Here is a 23,541-nt window from a genome sequence, read left to right as displayed (position 1 = left end):
GGAGATCCGGCCGATCTCCTACGGGACGAACTGGACGCCGAAACCGTGTTTCTCCGATTACAAAGAAGGCCAGAGGAAGGTTTCGATGCACACGGTCGCCGTCGTCAACGACATCGAGGAGCCCGACAAGCTGACGAGTAAACAGCTGCGACACAGACGAGGCTGTCACACGGTGGTGCCGGGCAACTCGAGCGACAAGTCGAGTTACTGTTGAAGAGGACAGGCATCGCTCGACGCTGTCATGACGCAACGAGATGGCGTCGAATCGTCGCGATTCAACCGTTTGCCCATCGAGCCGAAAAACTCGGACCGAAAATTTCGGCTGGACCGCTTCTTCCCGGGTCCACCGCCTCTGCCCGTGGAGGACAACGCGTAAAAATATTTACTGCAACACACGGTGTTCGTAGCCCGCGCGGCTCATAAGCGAACAGATAAACATGCACGTGCGCACGCGAGTCAATCTTTATGGCGGTATTGCGTGTTGAAACGTGCACATCGGTGAATCACCGGCGAGCCTGAATCGTTTCGACGGAAGAAATGTCTGTAGGTCTCTGGACAGGTTGCAATTTGAATCCGCGTACCCTATACTCCTATCCTAGACCTACTTTAACGAAGTATTTGTATACAGATAAATAGTAGAAAAAGAGAGGTATAGACGTCACGGGATAACGTCGTAGGAAATACAATCGTGCTGACATTTATTCGATCGTGTAGAGTTGTACTGAAGAGCCCCCCCCCCGTGAAGGTCAACTTGAAATTTTTAAATACAAACTTGTACGCTTTAGTCCATATTTAGCCTGTCGTATTCAATATCGAAACGTTCTCAGAATGTTACAGTAATGCCTCGGCGTATGTGAACGAGATGTGCACGATGTTTGTGACAATTCCGCGGTAACCTAGACCTGTACCTCGAGGGGTCAAGAAGCTCGATCGCCGAGACTCTAATCACCAATCGAGTGACGAGTTCTTTTCTTTTCGAGTAGTTTGCTATGAAACATTTATCAGCATATTTGTGACATCTCTCTGTCCCTGACTGTAGCAATCGATCACGAACGACGGAATCGCGAATCGTAGAGCCGCGCGGTCTGTCATTATTCAACAAATGACGATCTCGTCAACTGCTCTGATTATTTATCAGGAACGAAAAAAAAAGTTCCGAGGATTTTCCATCCCCAGGACGAAAGTCATGTACTCGCTGTTGGAGGGGTGGTTCTTCCTCGCGCATGCGTTCGAAAGGGGAAACATTCCCCATCTTGAAACCGAGCATTATTCTGTAACCACATCCCTTGTGGGGTAGATCGACACGAGGCACGCTTTCGAACCGACGCGCAATAAACATTCGTCGAAGCCGCAAGCGCAATTTGTTCGTTTGGTGACCAATCTTGGTGATTCTTCGCTTCTTCGACATCTCGACTTCGCCGAGGGGTGGCTGAGACTCGGTGATAGGTGACGAGCAGCTCGAGGAACGGGCGTGAAGAGATTATTTTTTACCGTGGGAATCATCCCCCGGTAAGACGTTGCAACATCCGAACGATGTAAATATCTCGAAGCAAACGAAAATCGCAAGCTACGTAGCAACAGTTTCCGCTGATAGATCAACGTCGATCCCGAGGCCAGCCGACGGAGTCGCATACCGAGGTACGTCGATATCATTTGTCCTGTATCCGGTCTAGAAATTACGCGAAAGTCGACTTCCGGGAAAAACGATCTTTGAACTCCACGAACCGATTTGCAAATTTAAAACGAAAACGGAATACCATTGTTTCGAAATTGTTTAGTGTGTAATTACAAAACCAAGATAAAATGTACGAAACGGACAGAAAAGGGAAGGTAAATAAAATCGATATATACAATATTTATGCAACTACTAAAATACAATAAAATAAAATATAATAACTAAAATTCGTATAAAATACGCATAATATTTCTGTGAATCTCCGCTCGAACCGTCTGATGCACTTCGAGGTCCAACACAACATTTGTGCAGCGGTAGAAAATGCAATTTTGCAATTTTGAAAAATTTTTCTGACTCTGGTTGTTTACAAGTCGGTTTGCATGTGAGAGATTCGGCCATTTTCGCGATTAAACGACCGTCCACGTGTGTGCCGAAACGCGAGAGGACAGAAACCTTGTTATTGATTTTGCGTTCAGCATCCGTAGCGCGCACACTTACCGAGAGTTTGTACACAGCGACAGACGCACGCGCGTGCACTGACACGTGTACGTGTACGAGATCGTACACAATAGTGCACGACGGAGAAGCACACATGGACAGGTGGATGCGGAGATGTCCACGCACACGAGTAGGCTAGTAACATCGACACGTGCAACCCTCCACCCTATCCGTTGAATCGGTTCCAACGATAATAAGTATAACGGTCTGCGTGGGTTAGGGCCGAATTTGCATGGCGGGCAACTTGTCATTGAAAACGAAACTGGTTCCGCGTGTCACTGGATTGCGTCCGTGTGGGTAGAAATGATACACTGAAATTATCGCGGAAGAAGTCGACGGTTCCTCCGACTTGACCTAAAAGAAACCATTGAGGTTGACTGCGATTGTGCTGCTCGCGAGATTTCGTTTATGCGGCTCGTTGAAAAAAATTACTTGATCCTCACTCGGAATAAAAAAAAGTACCTCCGTATTCGTGCATATGCAATCTCTAAGAAATTCATGCACGATGCATTTATTTTGCCAAAGCAACACATTTTTTCAATTTTTCATGTGGAATAAAAAAGATATTATTAGATGGTTTGATACTGAAACACGAAATGAAATATAGTGAAATGGCATAGAATTTAGTATAATCTGTAGATTGGATTTTATGCATCTATGATGAAAATGAATTTAAATTTAAAATTGCTGTCACATTATTTTCAATTCTTTCAGATCATTAAGAAAAGGAGTAAATGTCTATGCATCTCCTGTGTCTTGCAATTAATCCAGACAATTTTTAATAAAATAATAATTTTAATTTTATAAGAATCCGTTGCCAATGAATCAGTATGAAACTCGGCGTTTCTTACGTATTTTGCACAGTCCTATGGAAACGAAGCGGGGAAATGCATTTCACGTTGCCCGTTTATTATTTATCGATTTTACTTTCAACAATGCGATACAGAGGGATCTGCATTGTACATCGTCTTCAGTATCCTGACAACTGCGCAATAAGTTTTCACGTCTCTCACTCGAAAGTAATTCATTACAAAGTTGAAACACATTTATTCCACAAAATACAAAATACAGAAAATTTATGAAATATAAATTCCATTTTAAAAGTTCTTTCAATGTAAATCATCCAGTGGCATTAAGCCTAATTAATAAGGGTGTTTATTCTATATGCAAAAAGTTAAGTGGATTCGCAACTTATTCCTTTTTGATTACACAGTAATCGAAACATTTTTTTCCAATTTTTTCAGAAAATATAAAATGCATTTTAAATTGAACTCTTATGAGCCTAATATCGTTGTTCGAAAATTATTGCTTCAAATTTCGCAATAGTTGATACGTGCTGGTCAGTGCAGTCTTTATTGACGAATTTTCAAGTGCACGTCACATAATGTTTCAATGTCAGCGCTTAAAGACATTTTGCATGCAGAATATCTTGCGAATCAATTTGTGCAATTATTCTATTTCAGTAAAAGCTGTATAGCAAGGACATTACGGAACTTTAAGATTGGTACATGTCATTAGTGTAGCGCGTGTCTACTGCTTTTCGAGATAATTTTCCTTCTAGAAGACAGCTTTACGTAACCGTCGCGATTATAATCGATTATCCTGAATTAGGACACCGAAGCAATTTTCTAAGGTCACGTTTCCATTGCAGAGGGATGCAAGAAATGCTTCTACTCGTTCAGCAATTTTAATCTTCATAGGCACGCTTTACATAAAATACATCCTGTACAAAACAATACCTCGTTATACGTTCAAACAAATACTCCTTGTTCATGCTGTATCTATTTTAATTATATTTTATATATTTTCCGACAAAATAACATTAAGAAATATTAGCTTTTTTAAACAAGGAAATACAGAAATAGGTGTGCGTTATACTTTCAAACATTCCTGGCATCAGTTTCAAAATTTCATTGGGAGAAAAACGCGTTTAAAGTTTTAATTAGGTATCTGTTACTGCTGCACGATACTGCTGCACTTCCGGTGCTATGAATCCAGCAATTCTACGAATTTACAAATGAAACTAGGGAGGATATTTCAGAAGTATTAATTAACAGAATACGGTAACGTCTCGATATTAAAAATTGCGTTATTTCGGCCTCCACCGAGTAGTCAACTTTCCCGAAAATAAATTGTTTAAAAATGAGAGAAATTTACTATCAAACTCGTATACACGTGCACCTAGACCATTTAAGTGACAGACTACTGGAACAACTACCTTAATCGTTATTAACTGAGTCGTCCCCGAAGGGTTAACCGACAGATGACTAATTTGTGATTTCAGGAAGGATGGCCGAGAAAATGTACTATTGGGGGGAGGAGAGGGATCAAGTGGATTCTGATCAGACGTTCATAGAGTTTAAAGCCAAGTCGGTGGCGTCGGAGAAGGGAAAGGAATCTTCCCGGGCTGATCCCAAGACGACAGTTTCCTTCGCGCAGGGCAAGGTGACGGAATTGGGGAACCGAGAAGAAGACACTGAACGAGGAGGTTGGGGCAACAAGCTTGATTTCCTCTTTTCTTGCATCAGCCTCTCCGTGGGTCTGGGCAATGTTTGGCGTTTCCCTTATCTGTGCTACAAAAATGGTGGCGGTAAGTCTGGCCCTTGTTCGAACGTCTCTGAATATTGACCAGCATTCTGGTAACCATTCCTGCGTACAAATGGAGCGATGTAAAATTAGACATGTATTTAAGGGACCCCGTAGCGCCTCCATAAGTTAATCCATGCGAGGGTAATTCACTTTCGATACGACGAATACACCGCTAATCCTGCATTTGTATCGTGTTTCCTGTCGACTAATTAAAACTGTAACTGTTCGCTCGATGCATACTTGATCAGTACCTGCATATTCATCAGTGCAACTCTGATGTCTCCTCTGTGAATGCGCGCGAAATGTTGATTGCAGGAGCGTTCCTTATCACGTACGGCATCGCCATGGTGTTTTGCGGGATCCCCATATTCTTCCAGGAAGTCGCCATTGGCCAATACCTTGGCGCTGGAGGGATGACCCTTATGGAACAACTATGCCCCTTGTTGCAAGGTATATATGTTTATTTGGATAGAAACAATTGTGTTATTAACGCACAATTAGTGTGGCGCACAAAATTATTCGGTCACCCCTTAGAAAAGAGTAACTTCTTAAAAATTGGACCAAACGACTTGAATTTTCTTTTTGATATGCTTGAAATCTACTTGGTAATGTGCAAGAAAATTATTTACAAATTTCGGACAAAAAAGTGAAAAAAGTAAGAAAAAGTAGAGTAAAAAGGATATGATAATTTAATATTCCGGCAAAAAGAGAACAAATGCGTGACTCTGAGTCACTAATATTAAATTGCTCAAATATGTATATTAATGGTGTAACAATAGTTTGGCATTCATAATGTTTTCCAGGTGTTGGATACGCCACAATGACGATTGTATTCTTCCTGGACGTGTATTACTGTATCATAATCGCTTGGTCACTCTTCTACCTTATAAGCACCATCGCGAATACGCCTGTAGTACCTTGGAATGGTTGTGGTTAGTATAACAATTATGAACGAACAACGAGTAGAAGCTGTACCTACAGCAAATTCAAAAGATAAATTAAGCATTGTCACGAGAAACTATATTTTCATACGTATACTTGAATTAGATTCTACTCGTATAACAAACAATACTTCCCCATGATTTTCTAGGCAATTGGTGGAATACCAAGGATTGTTACGATGCTTCGAACGTTTCTGACCATTTGTATAATATCAATATTAGTTCAAACAATACAAACTCGACGATCAATGCCACTTTGCATCATACAACACCAGTCGAAGAATATTGGGAGTAAGTTAGAGCCTCTAACTTAAAAGATAACTTGGAAAATAACTTAGAAAATTAGAATTTAGAAGGAACATTTGTAATTCAGAACAGAATGCCTTGGGATGCACAGTGGACTGAAAACCCGTTTTTCATGGCGACAATTGAAATTCCTTATTTCGAAAAAATTTGTCTTCATGTCAACCGATCAACCCATCAAAGCTTCAAAGTCCAACGTATTAGCCATTTTCGATAATTGAGAGACATCACGTTGAAGACCAAAGTCGAGGATGTCGAGAGGAATTCAACTCTCCACTATACTATAACCTTGACTTCTGAAGTAACGATAAAATAATTTTGGCCACAAATAAAAAAACAGGATTCCAGCCCACTGTGCGGTGGTTGCTTGAGAGCCGGACGTGAACGTAATCGATCGTCGGTAGTCATGGAATTCGTCGATAATTCGTGAATTAATGAATTATTATTAATTCGTGAACTTGGGAATTTTAGACGACGAGTACTTGGGATCAGCTCCGGTATCGAAACGATCGGTGGGATACAATGGGAGCTGTTCGGTTGTCTGATTCTCGGCTGGCTGCTCGTTTACTTTGTCATCTGGCGTGGTCTGCATCAGAGCGGTAAGATCATCTGGTTTTCAGCCTTGTTCCCGTACGTGGTGCTTTTCATTCTTTTGGGAAGAGCGGTGACATTGGACGGCGCCAAAGACGGATTACTATACTACATCACGCCCAGATGGAAGGAGTTGCTTACAGTCGGTCCATGGATCGACGGTGCCACGCAAATATTCTTCGCTTACAGTATCGGTACCGGAGCCCTGCCAACTTTGGGATCGTACAATAAGTTCCACCACAATTGCTATAAGTAAGCTTCTCCAGATTCGCATACATTTCGTTATCGTAGCAACACCTCGCTCACGTTTTTACTACCGCTCTGGCAAATATTATTCGATCAAACGGATCTTCCGTCTGTCATTGTAATTGTTCATACTTTTAACGTGGAAAATATTTCCATTGACGATAAAAGTAAATGCGATAATAAAACTTGTCATATATGTATACAGAAAATATTAATATAAAAATATTTGTTTTCTCATAATGTACGGAAATTAAACACTGATTTAGTGGAAGGTTTAATCACCTCCAAGCTTTCAGAACATTTTTATGGCAATATTTATTGTCATCGTTACCACTCGAAAGATTAAACAGTGTTCTATTGCTTGATACAATGATATTATCTAGTAAATAAACGAAAGGCTTTCAAAAGAATTGATTTTTCACAAAATTAAAACGTAGAATTTTGTTAAGAACAAATCCTTGGTTTATCTACTAAATAAATATGTAATTTGTGTCATATGTAAATTAACAGACTCATTTATATATTTACTGTTACACAGGCACTTTTTAAGATTTTGCAGCACAAAAATTACTATAAAATGTACACTGTATTCTTACATAAGGTACTCGTTTAAAAAAAAAAGTCCATTAACCCATTCACAGAGAATTTGGTTTTGTTAGTTACTTAGGCATGAGCTCTTAAGGGTTCTTCATAGTTTGACGGTTTGTCGGAATCGTTTTCTCTTTCTGTTTGCATTTTCACTCAGTTTATTATCCCGAAGCATTGCAGCTGAATTCGAATAATTAGTAACGCTGTTTTGTCTAGTTTCAAATTGAAATACCGAGTACTTTTCCTTCAAAAAATTCTCGAAAGTTCCCTTGCAATCAAAGCATCAAACTAGTGTTACCTAGTTCGGACTCCGAAGGTTAGAGGCACGTAGGAGGATCATTAACGTTAGGGTCATTTCATGCGAGGTGGATCGCTTTCTTGTACTATGTCTCAGATTTCGTTGAAATTGAGATATGTTTGAGTCCACGTGAAAATAGGGGGACGGGGGGGGGGGGGTTAAGTCATCACCATCAAAATCTGCAATGTGAAAAATTACGCTTGCGTGTAAACTGAAAAATTATTTTAAAAGAACGGTCTTTTGCGATGATGATTAAACCAAAGAAAATGTTTCTATCTTTAGTAATGACCGAGATATAAATTATTTTGCGAAGGTGGTTCTCGTAAAAATCTTTTAAACAATTTCAAAAACTGCGATCGGCTTCACGTGGAATGTCCGGTTACCCTTTGTTTATTGTCGAGGGTTTTTGGGGTGTGTGACCAGTTCTTTTTAAACAACGCTAACCGAAACGAAGTCTTTGAAAGTGTGAGTTTTGTCTTCCAGAGATGCACTAATCACTTGTATTGTGAACACCTTGACTTGTCTTCTGGCTGGTTGCCTGACGTTCTCCATATTGGGTCACATCGCGTCCGAACAGGGTACAGAAGTGTCCGAAGTGGTGAAAAGCGGTCCGGGTCTTGCCTTCCTCACGTATCCGGAGGTCGTCGTGAAGCTTCCCGGTGCTACTATGTGGGCCATAATCTTCTTCGTCATGCTGCTCGTAAGGAATAATTAACACTCGAACGGGGAGGAGTGTACAGCCCCGTTTCTTCTGTGATCAGATATTATTATACAATTTCATCCACGCAACAATCTCGCTAATCGCCGATTTCGACTATCTTCTATTTCATTATCTGCTAACGAGAAACGTTGTTCGCAATGTCTCCATTGCTTTTCCGTGGAACATAGAAAACGAAAATTGATTTACACATCGATTCGATTCTGTTATTTGAGAACAAGGGTTGAAAATGGTGGAACGAGCGTTTTCGCTAGGGCGGGAAAATAATCGCGGTCCTATTCTCTACAGATACTTGGGATCGACAGCGAATTCTGCATCGTCGAATCGTTTGTCGCCGGTGTCGTCGATAACTGGCCTGACCTCCTTCGACCCCACAGAAGGAAGTTCACCGTTGCCATCTGCATCATTATGTTCGCTATGGGGATTCCGATGGTCACCAACGTGAGTGTTCTTTTGAATTAGTGGCAGCAATACGCAGCAACGCGTTTCGATATACGCTTTCAATCTAAAAGATAACACAGCTTCTCACCTGAACGATAATGAACACAGAAAACTCGACAGGAGAAAATTGTACACTTTTTTTTGCAGAAAAATGATTACACTATCGATCTTGTTCCAGGGAGGAGTGTACATATTTCAATTAATGGATTTCTACTCGGCAAGTGGTATGTCGATTCTATGGGTCTGTTTCTTCCAAACGATCGCGATATCGTGGATCTTCGGGGCGAAGAGGTTTTGCGATTGCATTCATCAAATGATGGGCATACGACTGAACGAATTTTGGTATATTTGCTGGGTAGTGCTGGCGCCAGTGATCATGGCCGTAAGTATGAAATTCGCAAAAAATTATGATCGTTAATATACACAGAAAGTGGCAGAGCCGATGCTTTTTCCAATGCATTTTGTCCCATCTCGATATCTCGATCCGTTCTCAAGATATGAGCGATACAGGTTTTCAAATAAAACAAATAATAATTTAAATAATTTTCTGGAAGTGCGTATATACTAATAGTAATAATATCGCGCTCTGACAGCCGCATCTTTATTAAAACAGCGTCAATGGTATAAAAGTTACAACAATTCAAATATTAACGAATTTCAACACACTTATACAGTTCGCACACTTTTTATTATAGGCATCACTTGTCATCAAAATAATCAATTCATTTCTTTAATTTCTGTCCTCTCACTTACGTAGTTCTATAAAAATTATAGAACTTGTGATACGATCCGAAAATAAGCTGCAACTACTTTTTAGTTTAACGTGTAATCCTCATTAGTCGTAATTTTTGAGATGTGCAGTTTCTTACAGTTTTCATTTGATTTGTATGTTACAGTTTATCTTCGTATTCCTAGGCGTTCAAGACAAACCCTTTAAATACGGAAGCGATTATGAATATCCAGCGTGGGCTAATTGGGTGGGTGTACTTCTTAGTATATCCTCCATGATCTGGATACCAGGATACGCCATCTATTATGTCATCGTGAATCCAGGATCAATTTATGAGGTAATATCATATTTAACGTATGCCAAAATAATTCGTTCAACAATTACATTCACGATTTTCTGACGGGGATAGTACTACAGTGTACGATATTTTGTACTTTCGACATTCGACATCGATCGTTTTCAGAATCTCAAGAAAGGGCTGACACCGAACATAAAATTGCATCCGAAGCTACCGAAGGGCGAGAAGTCCCCAGTGATACCGATGTCCGAAAGCAGTGCTGGCTTAATCACCAAAAACAGCAGTTTCCTAAGTCAAACATGATCGGCGCAAATAACTCCATTATTCCTAAATAGGTTGTAATTACCGTAAGCGTAGTATTTTTAAAGGGTTTTAAGACACGAGGCCGGAGGATAGCAAATCGATATGATTGTCCTAACACAAAAAAAAAAAAATAAAATAAAATAATCAGGAGCGATTATTCCTATTTACAAAATTCAGACCATTGTATAAAACAGCTCTGAAACCTTTGCCCGTTCCTAAATATTTTAACACGTTTTCAAACACAATGTAAAGTAACGTATTAAAGGCTGAATTCAGTCTGTAGGTAAGATTTGAAAAATAGTAGAATTTAGAGAGAAAAGCCTGTATATTATTTAAAAAGCATGCGAGGAGAATCGCAACGAGATAAAACTACTGTTGACACGTAGATTGATAATTGATTGTTAATTAAAGCACAAGACCGGCCTCGTTCGTCTAATTATTAAATAAATCGGTACGATGCGAGACACGTTTGCAACTAGAAAAATATAAGATGGGTGAAAGCAGAGGCGAGTAGATAGTCGACTACGCGGAACTTGTATAGATACTACGACAGCGGTCTAAAACGCTAGAAGAGGTCTATTTTTCCATCGCGATGCAGTTTGCGATGCGTGTACAAGGGATTATTAAAAGACAACATAGTTTAGTTGGTAGCTTCGCTGGTTTAACCTAAGGGAACACAAGTTCTTGCAACAAATAGCACCGAGAGGAAAGAAAATATATTTACAAGATATTATTCATATTCTCCTTTTCAAGTTGAAACGTTTTTCTACTTTAGTAGTTGGAGACGAACTGATCGCCTTAGGATATCCCGAAGGGACCCAGGAAAACATTTTTCTCAAATACCGTAGCTTTTAGCTGATGTTTATTAAAGTTTTTCAATTTTAATAGTCGACGAACTATAAAGAATGTTCGAAAAATATGAAAACACCGATAGAAGTTGAAATTGATAAGGTTGCGAAGCCTATTTTACGGCGTCGCTCTACAAATTAATAGCACAATAACTTTCTAAATAAACGAATCTAAGTTCCAAGACTTTCAGTTGAAAATGAAATTTTATTTATTTATTCTATATCTTGTATTTAGTTCCAGTATATGAAAACTGTGTTTCGCTGGATGGTATAACGAAGTAGAATGGATCGGTTCCATTTTTTTAAATGCGAGACACACCAAGCTGGAAAAAATGACTGATACTGTTAAAAAAAAACACGCCTAACACTTCGAACTAACATTCATTCTACATTATACAAATCAAAAGATAGAGAGTATCAAGCTAAAGTAGAAAAATCGTATTTCATCACCTACGCGTGCATTCCTCAATGGACGAGTTTACAACTAATTTCATTCTCGGATAGTACTTGTTTTCCATAAAGTTCGGAGACACGTTCCAAGTATTTTTGAACCTTCGTACGAGATGCGTTGAAATAAAAAGAAAAATGTGTGCCTCGATAAAAATCCTGTTGTTCGAGATTTAATCAAAAAGTGAAAATTATAAAAATAGCTGCGTACACTTTCTATCGAGTTTTGTACTGTTACGTGTATCGATAAAGAGTGATCTACTATTTTCTTTCTGATTTGAGATTTATGGATTTCTCGCGTATGCAAACGCGTAATTATCAATAAAACGGCAGCCTTAACAGGCATTTAAAAATAAAACTTATCATTAGTGCGGTTTATTTTTTATAATTCTTGTATAAAATGGCCTACAAAAATTTAAGTTTACACAAACGTTCGCACTTTGAAAGAAAAAAAAAAAAAAGAAATAGTGGATTGTCATATAGGTCATCTAAGGCGAAGCATATGCAACACTATTTATTGTACAAATCAATAAAGATTGACTCTAGAATTAACTAATTGTTCTATTAGACGAAGTCTCATGATTCTTGTTTTGGTTTGTACAATTAAGGTTCTACTGTTTAAATTTCATCGAAATATAGTAATTACTATTCATCGTTTCAAATTTAGCCGCATAAGGGACTCGATTACTGTGGGGGTACCAATTATTGTGGGGGTACAACGTTAGTTGGTGCCTCTACAGTAATTGAGTCTCTTAGCCTAGACTCGTTTACATGTTCATACAACATATTTGCATTCATTTCCTCAGAATAGTTAGTTTACATTCCGAGGCGACTGTTGAAACACGGGCCTAATATAGTCGAGGATTTCGTTTAAAATTGAATCTTATACACACGACTGATACGTAACTATTTGCGGAGTTTTGGAAACAGTTGTTGATGTTGTACGATATTAAGAAATGTTTGAAAGCTTTATACGATGTTCGTTTATATTTTATTATTGCATTGTTACGGCACAATCTCTTCCAGGAATAGGGTAAGGGTCGTAAGTGCTGTGAATTCGCGAGAATACTGTCGACAGTTGAGATACAAGGAAATTTCACCCAACCTGTAGCAACCGAAGGAATTAGTTTCCCAAAACTATGTTGATTATGCTGTTCATAGTAGTCGGAATATATTATCTGCGGAGAAATGCGAATTCGGTATCTTTGTAAACTTTTCTATTGAAATTACTTTATCACCTAGAATTTGGAGAAACAAATGTTTGAAAATAATGTTAGCTCGTAGCACTGAATATTAATTTGTAATCAATAAAATTGTCTTACAGCGAAGCCTCTTACCAGATAAGATTAATGTTTTTTTACTACCAATAATATCGTTGTCGTATCTGTCACGCGTCTTATGTTAGTGTATTATAACGTGTAGTAAAAGTTTTGATGATGATTACGAAACCTTCCGGTTTATTTTAACGCATTCGCTGGCGATGGTTTTCTCATTTTCCGTAAAATAATACGCTAGGGTTAAAAATGATAAAATTTGTTTTAAAAAATCAAGCTTCTAAGAAATCGTCCTTCACAGACAAAATGTGTGAATTCAATCAGCGACAGCGAATGTGTTAATTGCAATACAACCTCCTATACGGAACTGAGATTTTAATTTTACTTCCCGTTTCAGAAATCGATCTATAGATTGTAAATTTGTGTATTAATAAAATATTTATTGTCTTATGCTTATATTTACTTTCATTGTACTTTGCACTACGACGAATATATGCCTCGAATAAAATGGTTAATAACAATTTTTAGAATCTGTAAATTTATGCGTGTAATTATACTTCATATTTGGAGAAATGTGAATGCGTTTGTAGCAACTGTGTGGTAATCATCTTTTACAGATCCAGTTTGAAATTAATTAGTCACTGACAGCAATAGATATGAACCAGTCTGAACTGAGCCTAATATAATAAACGGGTTCAAACAGCTAGTTATAGTCACGACAGTTTTATTAATTGTTCGTGACGTAAACATTTACATTTCCTGTAATTAGTTAGGTTAAAAGAAACCTTACTTGTATATTTTCATTTCATATCATTTTAGTTTTGTGAAAAATTGGTGTAAAAATGCAGATTTGTACTCCCGAACCGTAAGTTCCTATTTTCTTTGGACAATTAATACACACATTTGATTTTAGTACGCATTGTAGGCAAAAGCGTATGCTAACGAATTCGGTTCCTGACTCGATGCAGCCGATTCGAGTAAGTTAAATCACGTCGATCAGTCATCCTGTAATATAAAATACTTTTTTTCCGTGTCTATAAAAACAATTTGATACGTTTGTTATTTAAATCCTGCGAACGACTACAAACTATATTTCTGCTATGCCTACTATGCAGTATAATAATACATTCAAATTAATATTAATTATGTAAGCTATATCTTTCCAGCACTTTACGCAAAATAGCTTATTTATATGTTTCAAAAACGAATTTCTATGTACATATTTTTTTATATGCCGACCAAATTTTTCTACCCAAAGCTCATCATTAAAGGAAGCATAAATTCCACTTTAATATTTTCGTTTCATTTCATTTTAGTGGCCACAGATATATTCTGTAAAATAAACTTTTCAGCCCCAACATTGGAGGGCTGTTTTCACCCCTTTAGCATGGCGAATTTCTTTCCACAAATTTGTACTGTTTGTTTATTCGTAATAGACATTCTTTTCTCTTCTAATATACACCAACTTTCTCGCAATTAGTATTACTGGAAATCGAATATACCTATGGAAAATGAGACGACATATCGGCTGTCCTACTGGGAATCTGCCCAAGCTACCACGGAACCAGTTTTACCACGAAATAGTTTAGTTTCTGGCGATGGCGAAATAGCGGACGAAACAACTTACAATGTGAGTTTCTATCTGCTGATAATCATTTTCTAATGTTCTTAATGACACAATATACTTTTCGAATGTACATACTTTTTTAATGCACTTTAAGAGTTCATATTTAAAAATAAGAATATTATATCTTGAAATTAGGAGGGCACGTAAAAATGTTTTTGGAAGGACACGAAATTTAATCATTTTAATTTGATTCGACGTCACTTTTTGTCTTACAAGCCGGCTATATTTGTTCGTGGTTTTCGCGGTTGAACACTAACCTTACCGGGTATAAAATGTGACTGACACAAAAAGAATCTAAAAATTATTTGAACATTCGAATAAAAACAAAGTTTTTGATCTGTCCACTAATAGTAATCGAGGAACTCACGTTAACAGGTCGTACAGTTCAACGATCAACAATTCGTGGTGGCTTTAGAAACACGAAAAATGGTTACCGGCAATTCAAACTCGCTTCACCTAATGTTGTTCTAGGCTAGTTATCTGGGCAATTGGTGTATGAAACCGGACCCCTCCATCCGGCCATGTGAGAAACAATGGCTCGGCAGAGGTCCAATTCAGGATGTGACTACTCAGAAGCACGACTATTCGTGGAAATCTATACAACCAGACGCACCGATCAGGCCTCAACCGAACCTGTATCCCTATCCAGAAGCATTGTCCGGTAAGAACACACGAAATGAGATAGTACACTTCCGACATAATCCGTCCAAATTCCACAAGTATTTGAACACTAAATTTTGAATTCTATAAATCTGTTGAAACATCTTTTTTTCATTTAGATAATACAACATACAACCTAAGCTACTATCAATCGGGTTGCCAGCTCCCCGCAATATCGTATGCTCCTATAAGGAAATACGTTAAATCGGATATTCCAATAGAAGACTGTACAACGTACAAGCTTAGTTACTGGCCAAATGAAGCCCCACTACCAGTAATTTCAATTACCACTACAAATATACCATTCTACAACTTTGTAACCGTTTGAACGATTTTTAAATATTACAAAATTTATTGATAATTGACATGTACAACATGTACGCTCCCGTCGCATTATAATTTCGCTGCGTCTCATAGGAAAGATCATGGGGCCCTGAAAGAAAGTATACGCCTCCTGTGAACCCCATGGAGGGCTGTACAACTCATAGATTGAGCTTTTGGCCGCATTCAGAGAAAAGACGATCGCCGATCATAAACCCAGAAACCGATAACTTATTAAATGCAGGGTGTTGTTCTGACAATAATACTACTTACCGTCTCAGCTATTATGGTTCCGAAGGCGACAAGCAAAATCCTATTCGACATCCCGAAAATGTTCTGTTCCCGTCCTGTCCTTTATCGCACGACACGATACATCGAGTAAGAAAAATGAATAAAAATATTCAATTGTTGCATGTGGAATGTCCGTTCTCAGAAGGCAACTGTTACAAAGCGTTTTGATCGAGAAATATTATTACCCTGGACTGTTCCCCTTCAGATGAGATAATACTACTTCAATAACTTCTTTCAGATGAGTTTCTTAGGAAACTGGTGTATGAAGCCAGATCCGGCGATAACACCGTGCAGTAGGCAGATGCTAGGTAGAGGACCTATGCAGGATGTAACTACCCAAAAGCATGATTTTACGTGGAAGTGCATACCGACAGAATCAGAAATTCGTCCTGAAGATAATCTTATTTGTCCAGCTATAGCTTTGGAAGGTATATAAGATCAGGGTACATCAGAACTGTTCAGCGTGTGCCCGTACGGGCAGCGATTTTCTTGCCCGGGGCATACACGGAACGGCGGGCACGAAGCCACGCCCCTGCGGGCAAGGTTGCATGTATTTGTCACACGCATGGCCGGCTACGGCCATTCTGGCTAACATGTGAAAATTTGCTTGTCAATTGCAGGTTGTACTACTCACAAACTCTCGTATCTATGCAACAGCGGCCAACCGTTGACACCTATACAAAATTATGCTCCCATACGTCGGTACAGCGCACCATGCATTCCAATGGAAGCAGAAACTACAATGCAACTGAGTTATCAACCTGTGGACGTTCCAGACCAAGTCCCGAAACCATGGAGCGAGCGACGACCATATTATCCACCTGCTACACCAATGGAGGGCAATACCACATATAACAACAGGTCTTACTTAGTTTTATTTATTCTGTACTATGGTAAAAACGGCATAGTCATGCACAAGAAATTGACACACTACCGTCCAGCATCTTTCTTCTGTATTTTTCTACATCCATTCCACCGCATCTTCTACACAATTTTGCTATAGTTTGTAGTCCTTAAACCAGAGCTGTTGAGCGTCTGCCCGTACGGGCTGCGATTTTCTTGCCCGCAGCATAGACAGAACGGCGGGCACGAAGCCACGCCCTTGCGGGCAAGGCTGCATGTATTTGTCACACGCATTGTCACAACTACGTGGCTGGCTACGACTGTGCCACGGCCTACCCCCACTCGACGCTGAGTCACTTGCCCGCAGTTGTGCCCATGGGCATCGGCGGGCGTCCTTGACCGCTAATAGGCATGTTGTGCAACTCTGCCCTAAATATTGTGCACGCTTCATTGGATTACTTATTCGTTTCAGCTATTTTTCGCCTGGTACGCCGTGTTCATAATCACCAGTGCCAACGTTTTGCTTTTAAGAATTCAAAATGTAAGTCTTTTACACATTGTTATTACTAGACATCCATTATATGAGCGTATATTTTTTTAGCATGTATGTCGGGAGTTAAGAGGATACAGGATTATGTTCCATAATTACTGGATTGTGTAATTTCTGACCGCAAGTGGCCTCTTTTATATTCACAGCCGAACGAATTTATGTTACATCCAAATATAATGTTCCTTGTTGCAATCCCCAGCGACACAATTTCCTATTATACTTTTTTAACAAAATATTGACAACCTCTCGAGAATCCGAAATTTAGTGTTCAAACACTTTTTGGGTCCACTGTATAATTAAAAACACATTCAATGTCTATTATAATATTTTATTAATTACATCTTTTTTTTTTTGTATTTTTCATGCATCTTGCTCGAAATATTTCCTACAACATAAACTACAAACTATTAAAAGTCGAAACGAGGGTTATCCAGATAAAATTGAAATAAATCAGTTTTGACGATTTCTACTCTAACGTGGAGTATAGTTGTCAACGTGTTCTACAGCTGACAATGAGTTCACTATTGATATTGAAACGCTAAAATAATTGTCGAATGAATGTACAATATTGTTCATAATTTTCGTCCAAAATATTTGTTAAAATACGACACGTTTTAGACAAACAATATACGATTAAATGATATAATTACTATGTAACGTATTAACGACTCACACATGTAACAAGTAATATTGCAAAAAAACCTTTCTAAAAATAACCGATCAGGGCGCGCTATTAGCGAAACCACGTTATTAAACAAACGACAATGAATTTCCAAAACTTCCAGACCTGGTTCTAGGCACAATGTTGTCCGTAAATCTAATAACTACTTCCGTGATCGCCATATTTCCAGTGAGGAATTGAGGCAGCGTTTCTATACCTGCTCGAGGCTGACGATCGAACGGATAGCCCATAGGACGTGTATCGGGATACTTTTTGTCTCTCAAGCCACAGTAACTGACTGCATCCGAACAACTAGACGATTCGCCTTGTTCCACCTGAATGTAAAAAGAAAAAAGAAAAAAGAAACAGTTACTGTACGCGAAATAAGCGACGCTTCAATATTTACGAAAGATATCGCTGCACTTATGAAAGATTCAATTTTCTGAGGTGCGAAGCGCGGCTAATGATTATACAAGATATACTCACAGCATCGATATCATAATCTGACACCATAATGAAAAGATCCGTAGGATAGCCTGCTTTGGTTCCTTTAGGTATTAACATATGCTGTGGCCAGCCGCATCCACAGAAATTGAAAGCATCCAAAGACTCGGCACCAACTGGTCTGTTCTCTTCTAAATTACGGAATGTTCTTTCGAAGGGAATAGTCACCGATGACTCCGTTGACTTACGCTGAATCGTGTTTTGTCCTGGTTGCACTGTAATACAACGGACGACAAAATTAAAAATATTCCGCGCAAAATCATACGGCTTTATCATTGAAAAAATTACCCGGTCAAAAATGAAAGTTCAGGATATGCAACTCAAGTATTCGTCATTTTGCTAATTTTCGGCGAATCGAGAAGCAGGCAATTAAAACTGTATGAAAAGTCGTTTTGTATATCAACTTGTTAAAATTATTAAGAAAAAAAAAAAATAAGTGTGTGACAAAAGTGTGAATTGGTATTCTGCATAAAAGTTCGCAGTCAATTTACGACTATTATCAGACGCCCTTATGGAAACGAATTAAGTTTCCCTTGGGACATTATTTTTCTATGTCGAATGGTGTAGAATTTAATAGAAGATTGCGTGTTTCATTTCAAATGGAACATCCTATGTAAAACAATTAAATTTTTGAAGAGGATAACATACGGTGCACAGTGAACTTGTCGAGTTCGATCATTAAATTCTTCTGATGTCTATAAGTGAAGGGTAGTCCACGTTCATCTTCTTTGGGGCCAATGAAGATCCGTACTGTTCCCAGTTTCGGTGTTCTGTTGCGATTGTTAACAACAATCGTGTATGTGAAGTCGGCATGGTTCAGGTGAGTAAATTTGACGAGTACTGCCCCCCGAGGAGTGAAATCAAGTCCACGAGACAGATCTACCACGCTCTGAGTCCAGAAGGTGCTTAAAACGTTGCGCTGTTGATTTGACGTCAACCTAATATCTTCTATTTCGACTCCAGAATAATCCAACTATAACCACGGAAAATATATTCATAACATTAATATTCTTTTATTTTCTTGACACATATTCTTTATTAAAACTCTATGTGTGTACTTATGTGTACACATTAAGTACAGGTATGCTAACCTGTTCAACAGTGTACGGCGGCAGAGTGCTTTTATACTCTTGGAAAACGTCATCGACAAAAGCATGCCATCTGTAGAACATTGGATCCCTCATGTCAGTGGCTTGGTCACTCATCACACCGAAAGGCTCCTAAGAGTAACGCAAAAACGAATCCATTAAATTTCAATTTAATTTTTCGATATTGCTAAACCGGACTTTAAAAATGATTAAAGTCATTAAAATGAAGAATATTTATTAGATACACGTATACACGCGTTCCAAACGACGATCTCTAAATATTTACCAAGTAACGATGATCCGGGTCATGGCAATAACCGATAAGAACATGGCCCATGTTATGAAGATCGCCATACAAGTTCGGATTAGGGGACAAGATGCTGGCTTCCATGATATTCCCCAATACGTCGATGCCGGTTTTTTCAGTTAGTGGTACTCGTTCGCCACTTGGGCTGGTCACGGATCCAGTGTGAATGGCTTCGTATATGCGATCTCGCCATCTTTCTAGATCCTGGATGTCGACATTCAATTGATCCACAGGTCGATTAACGTCTTTAAGAACGGCTCCACTGTGGCGAGCAGGCCACGTACGACTGGATATAATGGAGTCCAGTTTTGGGAAATAAGCTTCAGGAATCGGCTCGCGCCAATTAAGAAAGCGTTTCACGCGTCCAAGCCGATTGCACAGACGCTCGCAGTTGTACCTAGAAGTGCAACAGACGAGCTGAATTTGGCATCCGATATTAAACCGATCGTTAGCACTTTGTGCGCTTCGTTCTGTCTTGTATTTTGTATACAGTTTAATATAAACGTACCGTGCTTGGATTTGTTGATGCATGTAGTAAAAAAGTTCACCTCGGCGATCTTTCCCAACGATTTTAATGTCCCCTTCGAATGGATAAACCAAATGCCAATGCCAATGATGCAGATTGATGCCAATGTCCTCTCTCCAGTACGCAACGCGATGCTCTTCGTCAAGATCTGAGGCACTGAAATCTCGAGGAATCTCTATTGGGATCTGCATTCAACGAAAACATTTCAACTTTAACGAGATCTCTTGACATCTGAGCGTAAAGAGCATCAAAATGTTCATTTATTTATTTTCTCGTAGCATAGCCTCGTACCCTTGATCCTGGAGGCACAAGATTAGCTTCCTCCTGGGCCCTAGTAAATATTCCACCATCAACGAATTTATTCGGAAATACTTCGGTCAATGGTGGTATTGGTAGATCCTTTGTATCAGGACGATGTAATATTGCCACAGAGAGAGCATAAATAAACATATACGGGTTCACACGATCGCGACAATAAACTGCTACAGATAGCAAGTCATCGTATGTCCTCATGCCTGTAAAATATAACATTAAAACTGGTTAGATAGAACGGAATGTAAATATTTTTATTGAAACTGATGAAAAATACTTGTATACACAAGTATGTAGTAAATTAAACAGTCCCGTTAATTTTCACGGGTTTTATGCATTTATCACAGAACTAACCACTGATTTCTTGCAATTGATGCAGACAATGTTTACTTTCCGTAAAAATTCGCATTCTTGTAATGTGTAAAATTAGTGTAAATAATCTGCACAGAATACTACAATACGTACCCATGAAAATATCGATGAGCCGTCCTGCATATTTTCGATGCGAGGGAATGAATATTGAAAACGGCTCACGCCGACCCAATTGCATAGGAAATTTAAGATCCGGAAGTGTGATTTGTTTCACTTGAAGTTTAGACTCGGTTTCATCGGAGAAACGATTGAATATTTGGGTCGCTACAGGACGGTATCGGTCGGACTAAAAAACAAACGCAACAACACATTATTACACCACAGACAGGTTAATTCCATTATAAACACAATTTTTTTGTTTCCAAATACTATTCTGTAATATTTCACTATCCCACAACCATTATATGTACTATTCAAACTGTAAGTGACTATTATCAATATTTATTGTACCGTGCACTTGATATTCTGCTATTATTATATAGAAATGAATGAAATAAGAAATAAAAAAAGAACACATAAGAGTACATACCAAATAATCTTTTGGTATGTTGAAAGCGACCTTCTTCTCCCCCTTGGGTACATAGACCGGTTCAGCAGGTCGATCGAACAGATACAAAATCCCCGATTTATCGTTTGCCATCTTAATGGTTTATATTTTAAACAAATGAGAAAAGAGAAGCTACGTAACAATCACGCACAAGTAACAAGTCAGTTTTGATAGTTGTACGATCTTCGTAACACAGCTAATGAAATATAACGAGAGAAAAGAAATATGCGTACACCGACGCGACCTAATGCGATTTGCAAAAAAAGTAAATACAATGTATCCTTTATAGGATAATGTTCCAGGAAAAAGTGGTCTCGCCGTGAACCGCAAAATCCGTCATGATGGATTAAATTAATCAAAACAGAAGTTGATTAACTGATATTTCATCCACTGAATCCGTTCTTCATATTTCCTGTTTTCAAAGGAAACGGATTCACATTAAACACAGATAATTATACTGAAAGAATACATATTTATATTATATGGGCCATGATATTGTTTTCCGAATTACTAATCTATTCGTTTGTTTAAACACCTGCAATGTTTGATGGAAAATTATACGTCGCATGTCTGACAAAATGATGTGCACTGACATGTAACATAAATAAAATTAAATAGTTTATCTTATACATTTGTTCCCGAAAGAACAATGAGAAAGTAGCAAGTTCTAAACTGTACGGAATTTAAAGTGTTCTTAAACTTCTACTATTTAATAGGACTGATTAAATTGTTTTCACTTTTGTTTCAAGAATATTCTGTTTGATACTTGTTCATTCTTTAGCTTAAATTAAAGGGGGAAGATTTTGTGATAGGGGTAGGCATTACCTTATATTTGCTATACTAGAATTTATCTTATTTTCAATTCACGTCCCTTCGGAACTCCAGTAGTTGGTATTCCACGACGACATAGCTTTGCCGCTCGAAGTGTATCAATTTATTTGAATAAGTGATGAGGCTAAAATAATTCTCCATCCCTTTCCGCACATGGCACCCGTTGGTGAAACAGACGTAGCCTCATCCAGGACAAATCGCGCAAACACACACAATCGGTCACGCATAACCTTTCCTTTTTCCGTGGGAAGATGCATTACGCATACCACGACTCCCTGGGGGAAGTCGGGGTTATGTGGGACTATCCTCGAAAAGAGTCCACGAAGACTACCCACTAAAAACTCACGCCCACCAAAGCTAAAGAGGAGGTGCTTGGATCATGCGAGTACTCAACAGGACACCTACCAGCTATCATACTACCCGGGGGGAGGAGTTAGCCACCCCCACTGCCTACTCTATAAGACCCGCAGGGTGTCCCCATCCCTGGAGCTGTCAGATGGGGTTTCCCGAGCTTCGCTCGGTCCACATAATAATAATAATAATAATAATAATAATATCGACATAATAATGCGCATAACCTGCCTAGCCCTCCGTTCGTGACACACACGAAAAAGTTCAATAAATCCAAAGCCAGCTTAAATCTAATTTGGGTTTAACTTAAATCTAACTTGAAGATACTGAAACGTGAACGCAACGACCAATAGCGGAACGCTCTTCGGGTTCCGCGGAGACGCAACACCCACTCATGGGCCCCGCCCGTAAGGATCCTGGAGGGAGTTCCGATCGGAGAAGAACCAATTTTAAGTGAAAACTATACATTTTGAGAAGAAGAACTTTCAAAGGTCGCGAAGCACATTCCAATTAGAAACCCAAAAATAACAATTGACCGCCTTCGTTGAATGTACACGTATTCCGTAACAGGAGCTTTGTGTTTGGATTGATAATTGAAAAGAGCTGCTGAAGGTGGGTCACGGTAAACGAAGAAAGCATTTAAGAATTTTTGGCCCACGCCGAGCTAGCTTAAATGACCCTTGGGCAACGCTTGCTACCCCCACCAATATCTCTTTGTTGTTTCGGCGAACCAGCGTTCGCTGGTGCCTCGAGTACTCGTTGCCCCACCGTATGTACCTTCGTAGCTACTTTCTCCGCGAAAACGGTGCTTGCTGCAAAGGGACAGTGGCCATTACGGTGGGGAAAGGTATATCTCAATTGTGACAAACGTGCTCAGCAGAGTCGCCAGATCAAAGCTTGTTCCCCCACCCTAACTTCCTCTTCTACCGCGTTATTGTCCCATGCTTCCTCCACAGCCCGGT

General features: G+C 39.0%; 3 protein-coding genes across 3 annotated transcripts; 2 read left to right on the top strand and 1 right to left on the bottom strand.

Annotated features, from left to right (window-relative positions):
* The first annotated feature begins 1,141 nt into the window (after positions 1-1,141).
* LOC143355235 (sodium- and chloride-dependent GABA transporter 1) lies at positions 1,142-13,244 on the top strand. The gene is made up of 11 exons (XM_076789891.1): positions 1,142-1,638; positions 4,458-4,763; positions 5,078-5,212; positions 5,566-5,694; positions 5,853-5,994; positions 6,478-6,849; positions 8,213-8,429; positions 8,736-8,888; positions 9,067-9,270; positions 9,785-9,955; positions 10,082-13,244. Exons 2-11 carry the CDS (start codon positions 4,463-4,465, stop codon positions 10,217-10,219), a joined length of 1,962 nt encoding a protein of 653 aa, XP_076646006.1. The 5' UTR covers positions 1,142-1,638; positions 4,458-4,462; the 3' UTR covers positions 10,220-13,244.
* Positions 13,245-13,630: 386 nt separating this feature from the next.
* LOC143354862 (uncharacterized) lies at positions 13,631-17,319 on the top strand. Its single transcript, XM_076789238.1, has 12 exons — positions 13,631-13,653; positions 13,714-13,765; positions 14,269-14,418; positions 14,887-15,076; positions 15,195-15,349; positions 15,493-15,774; positions 15,926-16,115; positions 16,308-16,640; positions 16,698-16,720; positions 17,003-17,071; positions 17,132-17,134; positions 17,227-17,319. Exons 1-12 carry the CDS (start codon positions 13,631-13,633, stop codon positions 17,317-17,319), a joined length of 1,563 nt encoding a protein of 520 aa, XP_076645353.1.
* A 75-nt stretch (positions 17,320-17,394) lies between these two features.
* On the bottom strand, positions 17,395-21,645 carry LOC143355232 (phenoloxidase 1-like). Its single transcript, XM_076789886.1, has 9 exons — positions 21,380-21,645; positions 20,944-21,136; positions 20,458-20,681; positions 20,149-20,351; positions 19,620-20,037; positions 19,337-19,465; positions 18,894-19,218; positions 18,228-18,460; positions 17,395-18,076 (listed from the first exon to the last, which is right to left on the bottom strand). Exons 1-9 carry the CDS (start codon positions 21,488-21,490, stop codon positions 17,831-17,833), a joined length of 2,082 nt encoding a protein of 693 aa, XP_076646001.1. The 5' UTR covers positions 21,491-21,645; the 3' UTR covers positions 17,395-17,830.
* Between the last annotated feature and the right edge of the window lie 1,896 nt (positions 21,646-23,541).

This window comes from Halictus rubicundus, chromosome 6 (assembly GCF_050948215.1).
Source record: "Halictus rubicundus isolate RS-2024b chromosome 6, iyHalRubi1_principal, whole genome shotgun sequence".
NCBI classification, from domain to species: Eukaryota; Metazoa; Arthropoda; class Insecta; order Hymenoptera; family Halictidae; genus Halictus; species Halictus rubicundus.
Note: the sequence above shows the minus strand (reverse complement) of the source record. Positions and strands in the feature narration are given on the sequence as shown.

Bases quoted from the DNA above. Each gene is read 5' to 3' on its own strand.
- LOC143355235 (XM_076789891.1), top strand. From the start codon at position 4,463: ATGGCCGAGAAAATGTACTATTGGGGGGAGGAGAGGGATCAAGTGGAT. The intron at 4,764-5,077 runs GTAAGTCTGGCC...TGTTGATTGCAG, and splicing joins GTGCTACAAAAATGGTGGCG to GAGCGTTCCTTATCACGTAC. The intron at 5,995-6,477 runs GTAAGTTAGAGC...TGGGAATTTTAG, and splicing joins CCAGTCGAAGAATATTGGGA to ACGACGAGTACTTGGGATCA.
- LOC143354862 (XM_076789238.1), top strand. From the start codon at position 13,631: ATGCAGATTTGTACTCCCGAACC. The intron at 13,654-13,713 runs GTAAGTTCCTAT...TACGCATTGTAG, and splicing joins CAGATTTGTACTCCCGAACC to GCAAAAGCGTATGCTAACGA. The intron at 16,641-16,697 runs GTATTTTTCTAC...TATAGTTTGTAG, and splicing joins CCGTCCAGCATCTTTCTTCT to TCCTTAAACCAGAGCTGTTG.
- LOC143355232 (XM_076789886.1), bottom strand. From the start codon at position 21,490: ATGGCAAACGATAAATCGGGGATTTTGTATCTGTTCGATCGACCTGCT. The intron at 20,352-20,457 runs GTACGAGGCTAT...CGTTGAATGCAG, and splicing joins TTGTGCCTCCAGGATCAAGG to ATCCCAATAGAGATTCCTCG. The intron at 18,461-18,893 runs GTATGTTATCCT...GTTGTATTACAG, and splicing joins CGACAAGTTCACTGTGCACC to TGCAACCAGGACAAAACACG.